The sequence below is a fragment of the Dryas octopetala genome, chromosome 8 (genome assembly GCF_963921425.1).
Source record: "Dryas octopetala chromosome 8, drDryOcto1.1, whole genome shotgun sequence".
Classification (NCBI taxonomy): domain Eukaryota; kingdom Viridiplantae; phylum Streptophyta; class Magnoliopsida; order Rosales; family Rosaceae; genus Dryas; species Dryas octopetala.
In genome coordinates, this window is record NC_141373.1 from 4622156 (window position 1) to 4638106 (window position 15951).

The window sequence follows — 15951 nt, forward strand, 5'->3', positions numbered from 1 at the left end:
GGAAAGGATAAATATCTGAGATACAGACTTATGCCATCATTAACAGTTCCTTAAAGAGTAAAGACTGGAGTCTTATCCATGAGCAAAATTTAGATTTTTTTTCTTTGTGAGAAATTTAGATCATTTTAGAGAGAGAGAGAGAGAGAGAGAGAGAGAGAGAGAGAGAGAGAGAGAGAGAGCCAATTAAAGGTCTACTAATTTCAACTAACACCTGTTCAGCTGGAAAGCATTTCCAAATTCTAAGTTGGTCTAGAGGGGTCACAGTATCAGAAAAATCAAACTGAAGTTTTTGATGCTGTTGAAATCCAAAACACATACACATACACACCCATATTGCAGTGGACAGAGCCCAAATCATTATCTTCATAAATATACTGCCTTGTGAGTTCTTCTTACCTTATGCCTTCCTATGATTAAGGCCACCAATATATTTTCATCTAATGGTCTTAGTGTGAACTATCAGGCAAGAACTGACTATTAAACCAATCAAATGGCATATTACATCCGCATATTGTAAATGGAACTCAAGATCTAAAACATTGATTGTATAGCCACATAACAATCAGATCGCGGGTTTTATTCTTATATAGTCACCAGACAGTATCCCTGAGATGGATCAAATGGCCATATACAAGTGTCAAATGGAACTATACTACTGAACAGACTAGATTTGTTTGTGTATATATTCGGACAGCTTGTGACTACAAATCGATCAGGTAGCTGCATACCACTGTCAGACCTCACATTAGGACTAACTACTCAATTGATGGACCACATGGGTTTACCTCAAAATCCCAGAGATTAAGCTCTAATTAAGTGGATGAGACTAATCAGTGATAAAACAGAAAACATAAGATTGACTCAGGGTAAGGAAAAGATATAAACTATGTGTACAATGATGATCCTAAAACAAGGTAAAGAAGGACAAAACCAAGCTTGTTAATTAGTAATAGATCTTCTGGCCATCTTTTGTGCAGTAAGAACTAACACAACCAAATATCAAGAAGATGCAACTCAAGTTCATAAATTCGTATACCACTATAAAAATATCATAACATCAAACATCAAACAACCTGAACACTGAGCTTTGTAATTTATTAGTATTAGTAATGAGAAAGTGTCTTTTCAGGTATTCTGTGGAACACATATATGTCTCCAAATTGTGGAGCCAACAACAAGGTAACTAATAAAGTACATCTTGTCCAAGTCAAATTATCAATGTTACAGAATATATCAATCCCTAATAAGTTGCAACAGTAAGTAACACAGAGTTAGCAGAGGACCCAACAAAAGAATTAATTCAGTAATTAAGTAGTAAGTCCCTCATCAAAGACCCAACCTTAAATCCAAAGTGAGGGCTGAAGAAGAATAAGAAGAGGACTGATCATCTTCATTCGTGTGAGGAGCAGGAGGCAAATTCAAGTCCAACCCACCAGAACCTTCCTTTGATCCACAAGGGTTGTTGTTATTGTTGGGCCCTAATTGGGCCAGTGATGATGATGATGGCTCATGATCCCCTTTCTCCCAATGGCACCTCTTGTGCCCACCCAAGGCTTGCCCACTAGAAAACACCCTCCAACAAATGCTACATTTGTGCCCTCCCAACACCATAACATCATCATCCCCATGATCACCATCATCATGATCATCATCACCATCATCACCATGCCCATGACCATGAACAACTACATCATGACCATTGTGATGATGATGATGATGGTCCTGATCAACCTCACCATCACTCCTTGTAATTGCAAAGCAACCCTTCACATTCTTGTGACTTGCCCTGTGACCCCCTAAAGCCTGGTGCGAACCAAACACTTTCTTGCAACTGGAGCACTCAAACCGACAATTCCCACCATGATGATCAACTTCTTGAACCACACCTTGAAAAGTACTAGTAGTACTAACACTCTGAGTATTCATAGTGATCTCATTACCAGTCCCAACACTATTAGTCCCAATACTACTAGTCCCATTAGCCAGCATTAGCAAACTAGAGGCCGCCTCGTGGTCCTCTTCGCCCATTGCCAATTCCAACTTACTCAAACCCCGATTCAGCGAAACAGGTCGTCGTAAATTCGGCGGGGGATCAATTCCCCGCCATTGGCGCTCAGGGTGACACCTCATGTGCCCAAACAGAGCCTTCCATGACCAAAACTTCTTCCCACACTCGCTGCACGGCTTCGTGATCTTCGGGGCAGATGGGTCGGGTTTCTTCGCATACTTGGGCCTCGAAATCCGGGTCGCAGCAGCAGCAGCAGCCGGGTCGTCGACTCTGCTCAGTTTCGAGCGCTTTTTTCTGGGGTTTTGATGTTGTTGGTGGTGAGCACAAGTAGAAGAAGAAGCAACGGCGAAAGCAGTGGTGGAAACGACGGCGTTTTGGTGGGTTGTCGGTGAAATGGGGAAGCGGAAATCGAGGTCCAGAGGATCGTTGTTGTTCATTGAGACTTTGTGAGGCTTCGGCTGAAGAGAAAATTTGGGGAAGAAGAAAAAAGTTCAACAGTTGGTGAAGGTTTGGGTTTTGTAGGCAAAAAGGCGGTTACTTGGGACACATCGTGAATTGGCAGTTATTATCAGTTATTCTTGTTCCTATCCGTACAGTTCAAATCCACTATCCCACTTTTTTTTTTTTTCTCAATTTTATTTATTTCATTTCACAAGCACATTGCGTGTGCATGAAGGTGGCAGACAATGAACTATTTTTTAAGGTTTTATTTAATGGCTTCGATGTTAATGCATGCCATTTGGGATGTGATGTGATGTGATATGATTTCATATCAACGTATGTTGGAACGTGATTTATGCTTCTTCCATTACGCAAATCTCTGTTTCTCTTTACAAATAATGGGGACTTGAATATTAAAGTTGAGTGTAACCCTTCCAACTTCCAAAGATGTATATTAATATTATTAACAAACGAATTCTTATTTTTTTTTACCAATATTAACAAACGAATTCTAATCTACTTAAAAAACCATAATCATTGTTTCCTTTTCATTTCTCTTTTTCTTGGTGGGGGGGGTAGGGTTTGCAATGTCATGAATTGCACATAATGATTGTTGATTTTTAAAAGATTATATCCCAAACTGCTTATATCCGAAACTGCATCATTTTGAAGGTTAAAAGTTGAGCGTTCTAAGTTTAAAGAAGTTTAATTATCATAGATAATTAAATAAAAAATTTAAACGATGTAAAGAAGATCAATGGAGAATCCACACTACATATTCTATATTCTATGTATTGCTTTGTAGAAAGCATAAATTGCGCTGAAGGGTTGCATGGTGACATGAAACTTGCCTTTTGGCAACATTGAACATACCAAAAGCTTGGATATAGACTTAACTTTCACCTAAAACTGGGGTTTGGAAAAGAATTTGAGGAAACCACCAGGCCCACCACATTAAGAGCCCAAAACACAGACGAGCACAGAGCCCAATACACAAACAGACAATCAGATTAAATAAGAAGCTGCATAGCAGTTGACAAATTTTTTATTTCTTTTTATTTTTCAACAGTTACAATTCAATACTTTCAGCAGCTTTGGCTACAGCTGATGGAAAAAAAAAAAAAAGTACTGCACATACGGTAAGCCAATATTAAAGACTTGCAGTGAATACCAGCAAAAACCAACTGGAGAACAACTGCAGAGAAGACGCAACCAGGGGAAAAAGAAACTAGTAGGCACACTTTTATCCAGCTCCAGCAGCAAATTACTAATTATTACAATGGCACCCTCCTCCCTGGTGTGCTCTCACTTCTCCGATCGGTCTTGATGAGTTGAGGGCACTTTAAAATGGTTCACAGGTTTTCCCAGAACATTCAAAACCCCAACACGCTGCAACTCTTTCGCTGCAATAATGGGAGATGCAAAAAGGAATATGAGATAGAAAGCTTAAAAACTTGGTATGTAAGCACTACCCGACTACAATAGTTTTGGCCACAGTAAAATGCATGATTACCAGATATGATATGAAACATAATGCTTACCAGATATGATATGAAACATTATGCTTTCTATTATTGCCAGGTAGTTACAGAAAATTAAAGGAAAAATTGGGCTTTTCCAACTCAAACCCATCATCAAATGGACCACAGAGTTGGAAATAACAAAGAGTAATGAATGAATTTGAAAACAGATGCCAGGTAATTGGACGGCAGCACTTACATTGAAATACCAAAACATAATGCCATCCACCCAAAAGTGCAAAAAATATATCATCTATCAGTTTACTGGATTTGAATTTATCAAAATTCACACATCACATACATCTGAAACCTAACTCACTGACAATAATGGATAAGGAAGCCTACATGTGCAAACTGCCTTACCAAAGTTTGTCATCACCAAGTCACATGTATCATGTACTTGTGCCTACTTGAGAGATCGACTCATGCTTTCTTTCTTAATACCTGAGTACAGTAGCATCTAGAATGATAAATATTGCGGCATACCATATGCATTATGTGGATGCTAAGATGGTTCGACTTTGTTATAAATGAGATAGGACAAAAATATCATCTTCCCTACAGAATCTGGCCACATGTACATACCACGTGTCATACAGCATGAAATATACAGGTACCTAATAAACATCACTAGTGATTCCTTTCAAAGGAGAAAAAATAAGTCCTTATCATAGAAACTTACTGATTGTGATTCTTTAAATCATCTCCTTATAAACACTGTCTTTTAACCTTGTACATAACAACAATTATAGCAGATCATAGTATGCTACCAACCATGTGAAAACATTGAGATTTTGGAAAACCAAATAGCAGATACTGAAAGCATCAAAAGTTATAAAAGAAGTCAACTAACAAGTCTGCACAATATTTTTAACTTTGGCAGGACCCTAGTGCAAGATTAATTCAATCAAAAGAACCTGCAAGTATTCACAGATGAACTAAATAAAGAAGTTTTGCAGATTTGGCATGCATGTAACTGCATACAAGGATCATGAAAACAGGTTGCAGACTTTCTTAATCTATGTTTTTGTTAACTTTCCGATTGTGAACTGCACAGTGAGCAAAAAATCATAATTCGTATATTTATAACAAGACAATAAGTGATTCATATATTTCCAATTCAGGAATTTTTTTTAATCATATTTCATTTTAAAAAAGAAAAGTAAAGAACCAATTTTCATATTACCTTCCTCCAGTGAAAGCTGAATTGATCTCTTTTCCAATTCAACCGCATGTCTGCTCAGTTCAACCGCGGAGAGCGACCGCAGCACTACCAGATAAACATAAATCAAAGGGTGAATCAGTGTAGTTAGAATTTTAAGTAATTTGAAATGAAACATCTTAAGGTGAATTTTCTCAATTCAAGAGCATACTTTGGAGATAATCCTCATTCTCTGATTGGTCCAATTTCCTCAATAGCAACTGCAACTGATAAAATTGCTCTTCCCAGTGCAGATTTCTGAGTCCCTTTGAACTACCCAGTGTTGGGGTAGCAGAAGCAATGGGATGACAATTGGATCCTGCCGGTGCTACTCGTATACCAGACTTAGAATGTGGGAGAGGAACTGAAGGTTTTCCAGACGGGATGGTCGGAGCTGCCATTGGAAAAGGTGCAAACGTCGGAATGCAATAAACTTTTGGCTCCTTTATTTGGGATATGGGTTGGGTGCTTGCCTCGTGATGACTCAGTTTCCTTGATTCCTGACAAGCAGCATTAATGCTTGCACTATCACACGTGCTACTTCTGACTATGTCTGCTTCCGATTTTCTACGAACATAAACAAGATGCCCATTTGCAGCACTGCTACTGGGGGATTGGTGTTGAGGAGGGCTCACCGGGCACTCAGGTATAGGTCTCTTGGTGCCAGAAACTCTAATGGAATTACTAGCGGGTCCTCTATCCTTTGATATACAAGAGTTCCCAGTAGAGTTGGGCACTGCAATTCTATTATCATTTTGGCAATCTCTTAACACTGTCTTCTTTACAGCAACTGACTGTTGCTTATCATGAATAGGCAACTCAGCTTCAGTATTTCCCAGCCCATATTCACTGAATTTAGAATCTAAGGTTTGCTGAACCATCTGAAGTAATTGACCTTGTGATGGAAAAATCAGTCAAATTTAGAAAACAAAAAAATGTTAAAAAAATCATATTATAAATTAAATGCAAACTCACATTTATGAAACTAAACTAGAGAAGATAGCTTATTGTACATAAGACCTCCAGAGCATGACAAACCAAATATATTCTTGATATACGTTGCAAAGTGGGATCAATAAAACGCATAGCCAAAACCGCTGGTAGATTTCCTAAACATAATACTACTAATAATATCTTCTGGTAGTTTTCAGTTTCATTTAAGACACTACGACAAATAAAATCTTTCACTTGAATCACTTCCCTCATTATACACAAGAGAAACAAAGTACTATTTTTAAAATATATAAGGCATTAATAAGTGCAATATAAAGAAAGAAAGAAGTGCAGCATCAGAGAAACATTAACTGATTTATGCTGAACACACATTCTCCATTAAAGTCTATCTTTCTTTTTATTTTTTGGCGGGTAAACTCAAGTTTGGCATTATGATCTAAAAACCTACTACAAAGTTTCTTTTACTAATTGACACAGAGGATCCAAACTCAATCTCATAAAAATACCAATTTAGCTGCCAATTACTCAACAATGCATGCTATTTAATAGCAGATTGACGACTAATGCATGATCAAATAACTCTCTCTATTCACTCACTTCGGTTCCTTTTTCTACTTTTCAAGACAAATATGCATTAAAGGAAGGACCCTTATGTAGATCACTTCATTTTCACATGAATTTAACAATTTTGAGACATGGGTTCCATTGAAATCAAAAATTAAGGAGCACCCATTTAATCAATTCTATTTTTATAAAGAAATTTCTAAGAGAAGATTCTCATGCAATTGGGATTTGATCATGTTCTATGAATCTATCACCAAAACACCTAAATAGACCGTCTCAAAATACATGTATATTGTATATATAAAACGACAGTAGAGCAGAGTAAGACTCAACCCGGAAACGAAAGAATTTGAAAATTCCAATCGAAGGTTAAGGGGAAGAAGAGCATTACCTTAGCTCATTGGAACCGCTCTGGCAGAGAATGAGACGGGTTTCAAAAGCCAGAAGCTTTGGCTCTAACAACGGGAAGAATTTGTAGTTTAGTCCCTCCCTATTCTTCAGGAAGTCTTAAATTAGTCCTACCATCTTTTGATATTTAATCTTTTACCCCAGAAGTTTGACATATACACCTCTCAACCCTTTTCGTTTTTCTCTTTGGCTTGATTTTTTATTTTGCTTTTTAAATAACTCTTGGCCTTGGATTGATAAGTGAAATTTTGGATTCTATCCGTGACAAGTAAAGAAGTTAGCAAAGATAGGAAGTCATGGTTTTTGACAAAGATGAAAAGTAAAAGCTACAAGTTGTCTTCTAATCCCTTTGTATGACTTTTTTACCTTGTTTTTGTATCTATCTTTAACTTTGGGTTAAAATCATGGAAGAATCCTAAGAACAAGAGTCATTGACTCATTCTCATATTAGGGGGAGAAATAAAAGAGCCATTCAACTTTTTTCTTTCTTGAATGAAGAGCCATCCAATTGTTGTATGAAACAGAAAGATATGTCATACAGTCATACTATTCTATGACATACTATTAAAATTTCAAAGAAATTCACTTTTTCGAGTTTTAGATATTTAGGAATATTCTCAAGGTTTTTTTCATAATTATTTTGATTTTTTGGCAATTTTTTTCATTTTATCCGTAATTTAGGTATTTTGTAAATACCGCTAGATGGTTAATTTTTCACTTAATTTTCTTCAATTTCGTTAGTTTTAGAAAAATATAAAAATGTTAAAGTATTTTGGAGACAAAAGAAGTTTGAACCTCTTTCCCCCTACACCCATCATGTTAAAGCTTCAACCAACCATACTTCAATTTATTTATGTTACGTTACTGAGAAGAACTTACCAATCCCCCATTGGGATACCACCTAATATCCTCCATCTCTCATTAGCTCTCTCTATTTCTCTCATTCTTCTCTCTTTCTCTGTGATACCACTTGTCCCTATCATAGGGACAAGTAAGTTATTTTCTAAGTTACTTATGTGTTTTATATTTATTCACTTTCTGATACAATTTTCATATGTGATGAATTGTAAGCAATGGCGGAACCAGAAATGTTTTCCTATGGGGGCACCATCGGCTCATCTTCATTGAGGCCTTTCCACTTTGAAGCTCACCTATGACTTCAAAATTTTTAAATCAAAACAGAAAATAATATTAATTTAAAAGAAAACTTTTGATTGGTTAATGAACAAGAAAAAATCACATAATATTATAACAAAGAAACATAATTAAAAATCCCTACATATATAACTTCACTATCAATACCAATAAATCCCTGCAATTATGTTGCAATCTTGCAAAGTAACAAAAATATCCCAAACAAATTTTTGAAAAAATAAAACATATATATAGTCTTCATTTTTTGTAATTACCAGAAGTAGTAGCTTTTCCTTTTTGCTTCTCAATACCTAATTAATCAACTTCAAGTTCAAATAAGTAAACCCTAAATCAAATTCATGCAATAAAATTGCCTTAGGTTTAATAGTTATTTTAATTTTTGCATGTGTAAAAACCCATATCAATTGAAAAGTAGAGAAATTTATTTGAAGTGAAAGACAATTGTGCAAGAGAAAAAAAAAAAAAAAAAACAGAGATTGACATTAGATGAATGAAAATATGAAAAAAGGACCTTCTAGAATAGACAAAAGGGAAAGTGGCAAAAAAAGAAGGAATAAAAAAGGCTAACATGTGTGAGACCTGATTTGTTTTAAGGGTATTTTAGTAAATTACCATATATCATAAGCCAATCTTTTTTTAACGCCAAAATTTGAGTGGGGGCCTATGTCCCCCCTCGTCCTCACGTGGCTCCGCCACTGATTGTAAGTATATGTCATGTCACTATCTAACACATCCAACTAACTGTACAAAACCCCACCAGCGACATTGGCTTAATGTTATTATTATTCATCTCATTGGCTTAATCTTATTATTGTTCATCTCATTGGCTCAATGTTATCATTGTTCATTATGCTTGATTAAAGAGAAATTTGGAAAACTAACTCACATATAAGTCAATTAAAAACTTTTAACATTTTTTAAAATTTTAAAAAAATTTGACTCTCGAGTAATGATCGAGCTCCCCTCAAGAAGTGCTCGAATACCCCTCAAGTACTACTCGATAAGGTTCAAGCACTACTCGAGGGGGATTCGAACACTTCCTGAGTGAAGCTTGAGTACTACTAAGAGTTAAATTTTAAAAAATTTTGAAAAATGGTTAAAAGTATTTAATGAAAACTAAAATGGGTTAATTTTTCAAATTTCTCTTAATTAAATACTTAATTTCGTATTAGTTTAAGCACAAATCTATTTAATATTTTTGGTATGGGGATGACATGCATTTATCCATATTGAAAAGAACATCATGCATGCATGTCCTTACTCTAGCTTCATGTACGTTTTACCTTCACTATGCATGTATAAAGTGTAAAAAGTTGTAGTATAAATAAAATTGAGGTGTGTTCAATCAAATTTTAGTAAACAATTTCTAAGTAAGAGTGTTTCACAACATGCATTATATTCATACCATATCATATTAAACCCACTATGCAATTAAGTTTATTCATTTTTTGTTTTGTCAAAATAGTAAATAATTGATTAAATAATCATCTTTTAAAGTTTCAATCAAAATGTCATTATTTTTCCTATAATTTTCATTGTTTTTGTCTAATTTATACATATATATATATATATCAATATTTCCTCAAAATTAAAATTTATATATTTTTAAACCACCAATATTTCTGTCTATATTGAATTTAAGTCCTTGCATACTGTCATACTCTATCAAGGCCCTTTTATAAGAATCAGCTTAATCAATCATCCAATTTACGATTTTTTTCCTTTTCCTAAACATCTTATATCATCAAATTTTCTAATAAGAGAATATTTCACATGAGATGAACATTTTTTAACACTATTTAAGTGGCATTGGAATGAAATCAACTTGGTAGCAAAAATTAAGACTTATTCTAATTGGTATTCTAGACATTGAAACCAGTTATACAGAATGTGCACGTATACTTTGGACCAAAGCAGGTTCAAGCATAGATGAGAGATTGGGAGAAAGTAAGAGATAAGCAATAGTTCAGGTGGGTAATGCATAAGCTATCCACAAGTTCACAGCTGTATCATTGTGTGTTCTTGCTTATTCACACTCCCAAAATGGAATCTACAAGTGCCCTGTATGTCTTGTGTCTTCATAAACTTTACTCCAGATTACTAATTTTACATGTCCACATGAAAAATTCCCAATTGAATAAATATAGAAACATGAAACCAAGTAAATTTTATGCCCCAGGAAGATTCCCTAAAAGTCGCTCTACTGCAGCATGGACATTCCCAGAAGTGGCTTGCAATGCCCTGATATTCTCTTGGGTATCAAAGAAACCCATTTCTTGAAGCTGCGACAGCTGAGTCGCATAAAGTTCTTCCGGTGGCACTGCAACAACAAACCAAATGTTCAGAGACAACATAAAAGTTCGATTTTATTTTATTTCTTGTCTTGATAAGGAAAGGTTCAATTTCATGAAGGTAAGCTTGTATTAAAATATGATGAAGAGGGGTCCTCACCACTAGGGTTGTTTGGAGCAGCCAAACTGCCAGCACCAAGACCACCAAACATGTTCATCAGCAGCTCCAGCCCATTATTGTTAGGGGTTCCTGATTATACAAAAATGTCAAAATATACACCCGAAAGGAGAAAATGACAGAGACCAATTATTATAAAATATTATATACACACTTATTTTCAAAGTACCTGTTGCACCACCGGTCTGAGCTGAATCCCTGGCAAGAGAGTAGCAAATGATTAGTAATAAGGCAAACACTATGATAGGTAGAGGACCTGTGGGTGTTTTTCTGTTTCTTTTGGGCAGGTGGGTGGTGTTCTGGTGGAATGGTAGGGAATTTCAAACCATAAGATGCATTGACACCTCCACAGAAATAGTATTATTCTATGGGAAAATTATATATAAATATATTATAAATTCATTAAAATCCTAGATTGATCATGTATTTAAACAAAAGTAATTTAAAAAAAAATCATCAGATGCTGACAGCAAACACAAATAAAAAATTTGATTGTGGCAACCAATCAGGCATAGTAAGACATATTCAGTTCAGACTCACTGAGTTGATTGCTGCCGATTGGTCTGAGAAAATAGTGACTGTTGTAATGCGAGCATTTGCTGCAAGAGGAAAACACAGAGTAGGGGAGAAAAGAAGAAAAGTTAAATATAGGTGGCTTACAATTCAAACAGTTTCAATGTTCTTGGTGGACAAAATGTCATTAAGTTACATTAACCAACACATAAAAATAGATGCATGGACTAAGGAGATAAACCAGCAGTTCCAGTAGAGCATATCCATTGTGTGTGTGTGTGTGCGAGAGAGAGAGAGAGAGAGAGAGAGAGAGAGAGAGAGAGAGAGAGAGAGAGAGAGAGAGAGAGAGAGAGACTATGCTGCTGAATTTCTGCAGACTTATCAAAGGGAAATACCTGCATTGTCTCGGGGTTTGTCAACTGACGTAGAAGCTCTGGATTTTGCATCATTTCTCTAAGTTGAGGATTTAAATCAACCATGCCACGCAGTTGTGGATTGAGGCTCAAAATCTAAAATAGAAAATAATAAAAACTCCACTTTTGGAAGATATTCACCTCTATGGTAAAGAAAATTTGTCTACTGATGGTACCTGATTCATATATTGGGGATTGGAGAGCATGCTTTGCATCATCTGTGATATTGCTGGATTCTGCAAAATCTGATTCATTGTAGCAGCATCTGGCATGCCACCAAGCATCTGTTCCATTCCGGGAAGACCAAGTCCACCCAGACCAGCAATACTGGGTGGCCTTCCATCCGCAACAGGATTTGGTCTGGTAGTGTTCGTTTGATTTCCTCCTAATAATTCAGATCATAACATATAAATATAGAAATTTTATCAGTGCACTATAAAATAACAAATTCCTTAATTTATCCAAACTACATCAAAAACTCTTTCCATATAAAGAAGCTAGAAAGTAGGTTGGTAAAAGACATAAGTTCACTTAATACTCTATTTTAAGGGCCAACTGCAATGGATTTTAGGTCAAACAAGCGACTGCAGTTAAACATTCTTAAAATATGCAACTGTTAAATTATATCATGCAGATTCAAACATACACTTTCAGAACAGTGCAAGAATTGAAGAATATCTAAGTACCAAAAATTCCACAACTACATATATAGGACAACTAAGCAAATTGGTGTTAAGATTCAAGAACCAAGCATAAAGTTTGCATAATTAATGATGTGTGTAAGAACCAAGACTAGATGTCCAACTGCAGTCACGATCCTGTTTTCAGGATTGAATTTTCTGTCAGGAAAAATATTATACTTTCTATATATAATTTATATCACTTTAACTGCAATAATGAGTCAAGAATAATAAAATTGAACCACTATCGGGAAAACAAATATTTGGATAACGTAGAACAAAAAGGGAGAAGCTCACCAGCAACATTGCTCCAAGGGTTAGGAAGTGGGTTTGTGTTAGGAGCAGCAGAACCTGCAGTTGTCTCTGAACCAGTGGTTGAAGGGTTGTTAGACCCATCCCTGGCCTGTGCCCCACCCTGGTTGCCCAAAAGAGCAGCAAATGGGTTTGAACCCGCATCAGTTCCAGTGTTCCCAGTCATTGTTGAAGCATTCAAAAATGGCTCCTGAACATTTTCATACATCCGCCTCAGCATGTTGAATCCCTCAGGGGAAGATTCAATATTACTCATAGCCCTGTCAGTGTTTCGCATCATCTCACGCATGAGTTCAGGGTTCCTTGCAGCTTCTAACGTCTGTCGGAGAATGCCGGGATCATTAAGTATATGTGCAAGCTCTGGGTTGCGGTCAATGATCTCACGCATTTGTGGATTGTTCATGATCAAGCCTCGCATCAACTCAGGGTTATTCATAAGACTTTGAATGGCAGGCATGTTCATTATATCCCTCATCATGTTCGGGTTCTGAGTCAGTTGTTGCTGCACTTGTTCAAATTCTGGAAGTCCAGTTCCAAATAAACCAGACGCTCCGCCAGCACCGAGTGTGTTTAAACCTGGCCCAAATAATGCCCCAAGGTCAGGACCATCAAGCCCCTCACGTTCAGTGGAACCAACACCACGTGTAACACCTGGTGCAGTGTTAGGAGTTGCAGAAGTAGCATTAGCAGCAGGAGCAGCGGGTGTTGACGCAGCTGCAGCAAAGGCACGAACCATGTGAACAGTATGATCTGCCTGCAAACCTTCAACAAAAGAAACCAATCATTCATTAGAGTCCAGCAAATCACCTTAAACATGATATAGATATATATGGGTACTTCCACAGCAATGGATAGCATCCAAATACAACAATCTCACCCTAATCAGTAATCACTACCAAAGTAGCTCGGGATCGAAGCCAGATAACCCACCAACATCATAATCCCCCAAAACTTTTCCAAATTAACAATTTTTCAATACCAATATCATAAATTCCAACAAATAAAAACAAACCCACATCTCAAAATCAAACCCAGATTCGATAAAAACAACAAAATCAACATTCAAAAAAAAAATTAATTTGGGAAAAATCCGCAAGCCCAGAAAAGAAAACGAGCGCAGAGTCAATCCAGAGAAGCAACAAAGCATACCATAACTTGTGAGGGTCTGGTCGTCCTTCAAAATACGACCTTTGTAAATCAACCTTTGCTGATCAGCTGGAATATTACAATTCTGAGCCAAAACTGCTTTGAATGCCCCAACCGTCGAGTCCAAGCTCGCCCTCGCCGAAAACTTTGAACCATTGGAGCATCGAATATTAATCACTACTTCTCCTCCTTCGCCACTGGCTTTTGGCTCGCTCGAATCGCCCTCGGCACCCATAATTCTCTTCCTTCCACCCAAATTGACTGATCACGAAGACAAAGGAACCGAAAACCCTAACCCTAGAAAATAAAAAAAATTGAATCGAAACCTCTCTGGAGTGAAGTTAAAAATAGTCCCAGAAAATTTGTGTGTGTTGTGTTACTAAATAGAATATAGGCGTTTTATTATTAGAGAAATAAATTTTGGGGGAAAATAAAAAAAATATATAATTTACAAAATTAGAAAGGGAAGGGAGGACTGAGGAGATTGGAGAAGAATTGGAAAAGAAGAGACAGAGAGTATGTGTGGCAGTGTGGGTTTGTGTGCCAAATACGAAACATTTTTGTAAGACAAAAAGGAAAAGGAGGAGTTTAGATTCTCTACGGTTCGGTTCGCATATTCTAATTCTAGTCCAGCAGCTGGGCTCGGAGTTGAACCCTTCTTCAAGTTGGAAGATGCTAGAAGAAAATCCTATTACTTTTTAATATTTTTTTCTTATTTATTTTTTTATATGAGATGGACTATACAAATAAATTCTAAAATAGTATAAAAGAATATGAACAAATAAGTAGTTGGACTCTAAAGTTTGATTTATTAAATTAATTTTGTGACCAATCATATTGTGCCATGATGGATTGATGGTTAATGTTATTTTGCTTTAATGTTAGGGTAGTTGCCAATTTACCATGATATCATGCAACATATAATAAGTCATTATTATTTTTTAACCCAATTAAAATTTGATATATGGTTTGGCCAAAAAAAAAAAATTGATATATGGATTTATAAGGAAGATTTGGTTATTAGTAAGAAGTAAAAAAAAAAAAAAAAATTACAAATTTGATCAACTTACTTTATAACTAGTTCAGTTTTGGTTTATAATTTTTTTAAGTTCAGTTTTAGTCCACTTATTATCTAACTTATTCGGTTTTTGTCTATTTCGTTTATTTTGGATGGATGCCGTTAAATTGAAAAGCAAATATGTAATTTTCTCACCACCACCTTCCCCAGCCCTTCCCGTCCACCCCCAGCCACCACCTTCTTCCCTTCCCAACCCAGCCCTTCTCCTCTCTCTCTTTTTTCTTTATATCTTCTCTCTCTCTTCCTTCTCTTCGACCACCCCACCCCCACGCCAGCACCTCTATCTCTCTCTTCCCTCTCTTTCTCTCTCTTCCCTTCCCCGACCTCCTCTCTCTCTATTCCGCAGGTGCTGGGGTTGGGTTGGGGTCGCGGGTCTGGGTGTTGGGGTTAGGTTGGGATCGTGGGTCTAGGTGTTGGGTTATGGGTGAGGGGTTGGGTGCTGGTGGCGAGGTAGAGAGAAAGGTAGAGGCAGAGAAAGATGAGAGGCACAGAGAATGAGGAAGAAAAAGAAAAGGTCGGGAAGGGGAAGAGAGAGAGAGAAAAGGTTGGAAGGGGAAAAGGGTGGTGGCTGGGTAGGGTTAGGCGGGAAGGGCCGAGGAAGATGGTGGTGGCTGCAAGTTTGTTTTACTTTTTTTATTTATTTTTTTGTTTTTATTTATTTTATAAATTTTTTATGAGAAAATTATATATTTGCCCCTCAAATTAACGATATTCATTCAAAATAGATGGAATGGACCAAATCGAATAAGTTAGATAATAAGTTGACCAAAATCGAATTTAAAAAAGATCATGGATTAAAACTGAACTAACTATGAAATAAGTGAATTAAATCTGTAATTTTCTCAAAAAATAATTGAATAAATTATGCTTGGTTCGGCTTGATTCTTTACCTATAAAGAAAACTCTCTAAGTCTCTATGTTTTTTTTCTAAAAGTAAAATATAAGTAAACTTCATTCCTTAAAAGTGAGTTTCCGTCTATTTACAACCATATTTGACTATCAATCTTTTTTTTTTTTTCATTAAGAAAAAAGATAAAAATACTTATAATCAAGGAGTAAAATTTCGGTTTCGAAGAAATTTTCAATGGA

At 36.2% G+C, this 15951-nt stretch overlaps 3 protein-coding genes across 4 annotated transcripts; all 3 read right to left on the minus strand.

The window, feature by feature from the left end:
• Positions 1–1326: 1326 nt before the first annotated feature.
• Positions 1327–2445, minus strand: DAZ2 (C2H2-like zinc finger protein). The gene has a single exon (XM_086254134.1). The coding sequence runs from the start codon at positions 2443–2445 to the stop codon at positions 1327–1329; it is 1119 nt and encodes a 372-aa protein (XP_086110260.1).
• Positions 2446–3477: 1032 nt separating this feature from the next.
• LOC147276283 (uncharacterized) lies at positions 3478–7140 on the minus strand. Of its 2 annotated transcripts, XM_086254374.1 has the most exons (5): positions 7080–7140; positions 5343–6065; positions 5156–5239; positions 4333–4413; positions 3478–3852 (listed from the first exon to the last, which is right to left on the minus strand). In XM_086254374.1, exons 2-4 carry the CDS (start codon positions 6049–6051, stop codon positions 4376–4378), a joined length of 831 nt encoding a protein of 276 aa, XP_086110500.1. In that variant the 5' UTR covers positions 6052–6065; positions 7080–7140; the 3' UTR covers positions 3478–3852; positions 4333–4375. The 2 variants fall into 2 exon arrangements, with proteins under 2 accessions (XP_086110500.1, XP_086110499.1); XM_086254373.1 differs by lacking the exon at positions 4333–4413.
• Positions 7141–10194: 3054 nt separating this feature from the next.
• On the minus strand, positions 10195–14325 carry LOC147276284 (ubiquitin domain-containing protein DSK2b-like). Its single transcript, XM_086254850.1, has 8 exons — positions 13788–14325; positions 12624–13400; positions 11823–12031; positions 11629–11742; positions 11261–11319; positions 10890–10918; positions 10703–10792; positions 10195–10571 (listed from the first exon to the last, which is right to left on the minus strand). The coding sequence occupies exons 1-8, from the start codon at positions 14017–14019 to the stop codon at positions 10420–10422; spliced, it is 1662 nt and encodes a 553-aa protein (XP_086110976.1). The 5' UTR covers positions 14020–14325; the 3' UTR covers positions 10195–10419.
• Positions 14326–15951: the final 1626 nt, after the last annotated feature.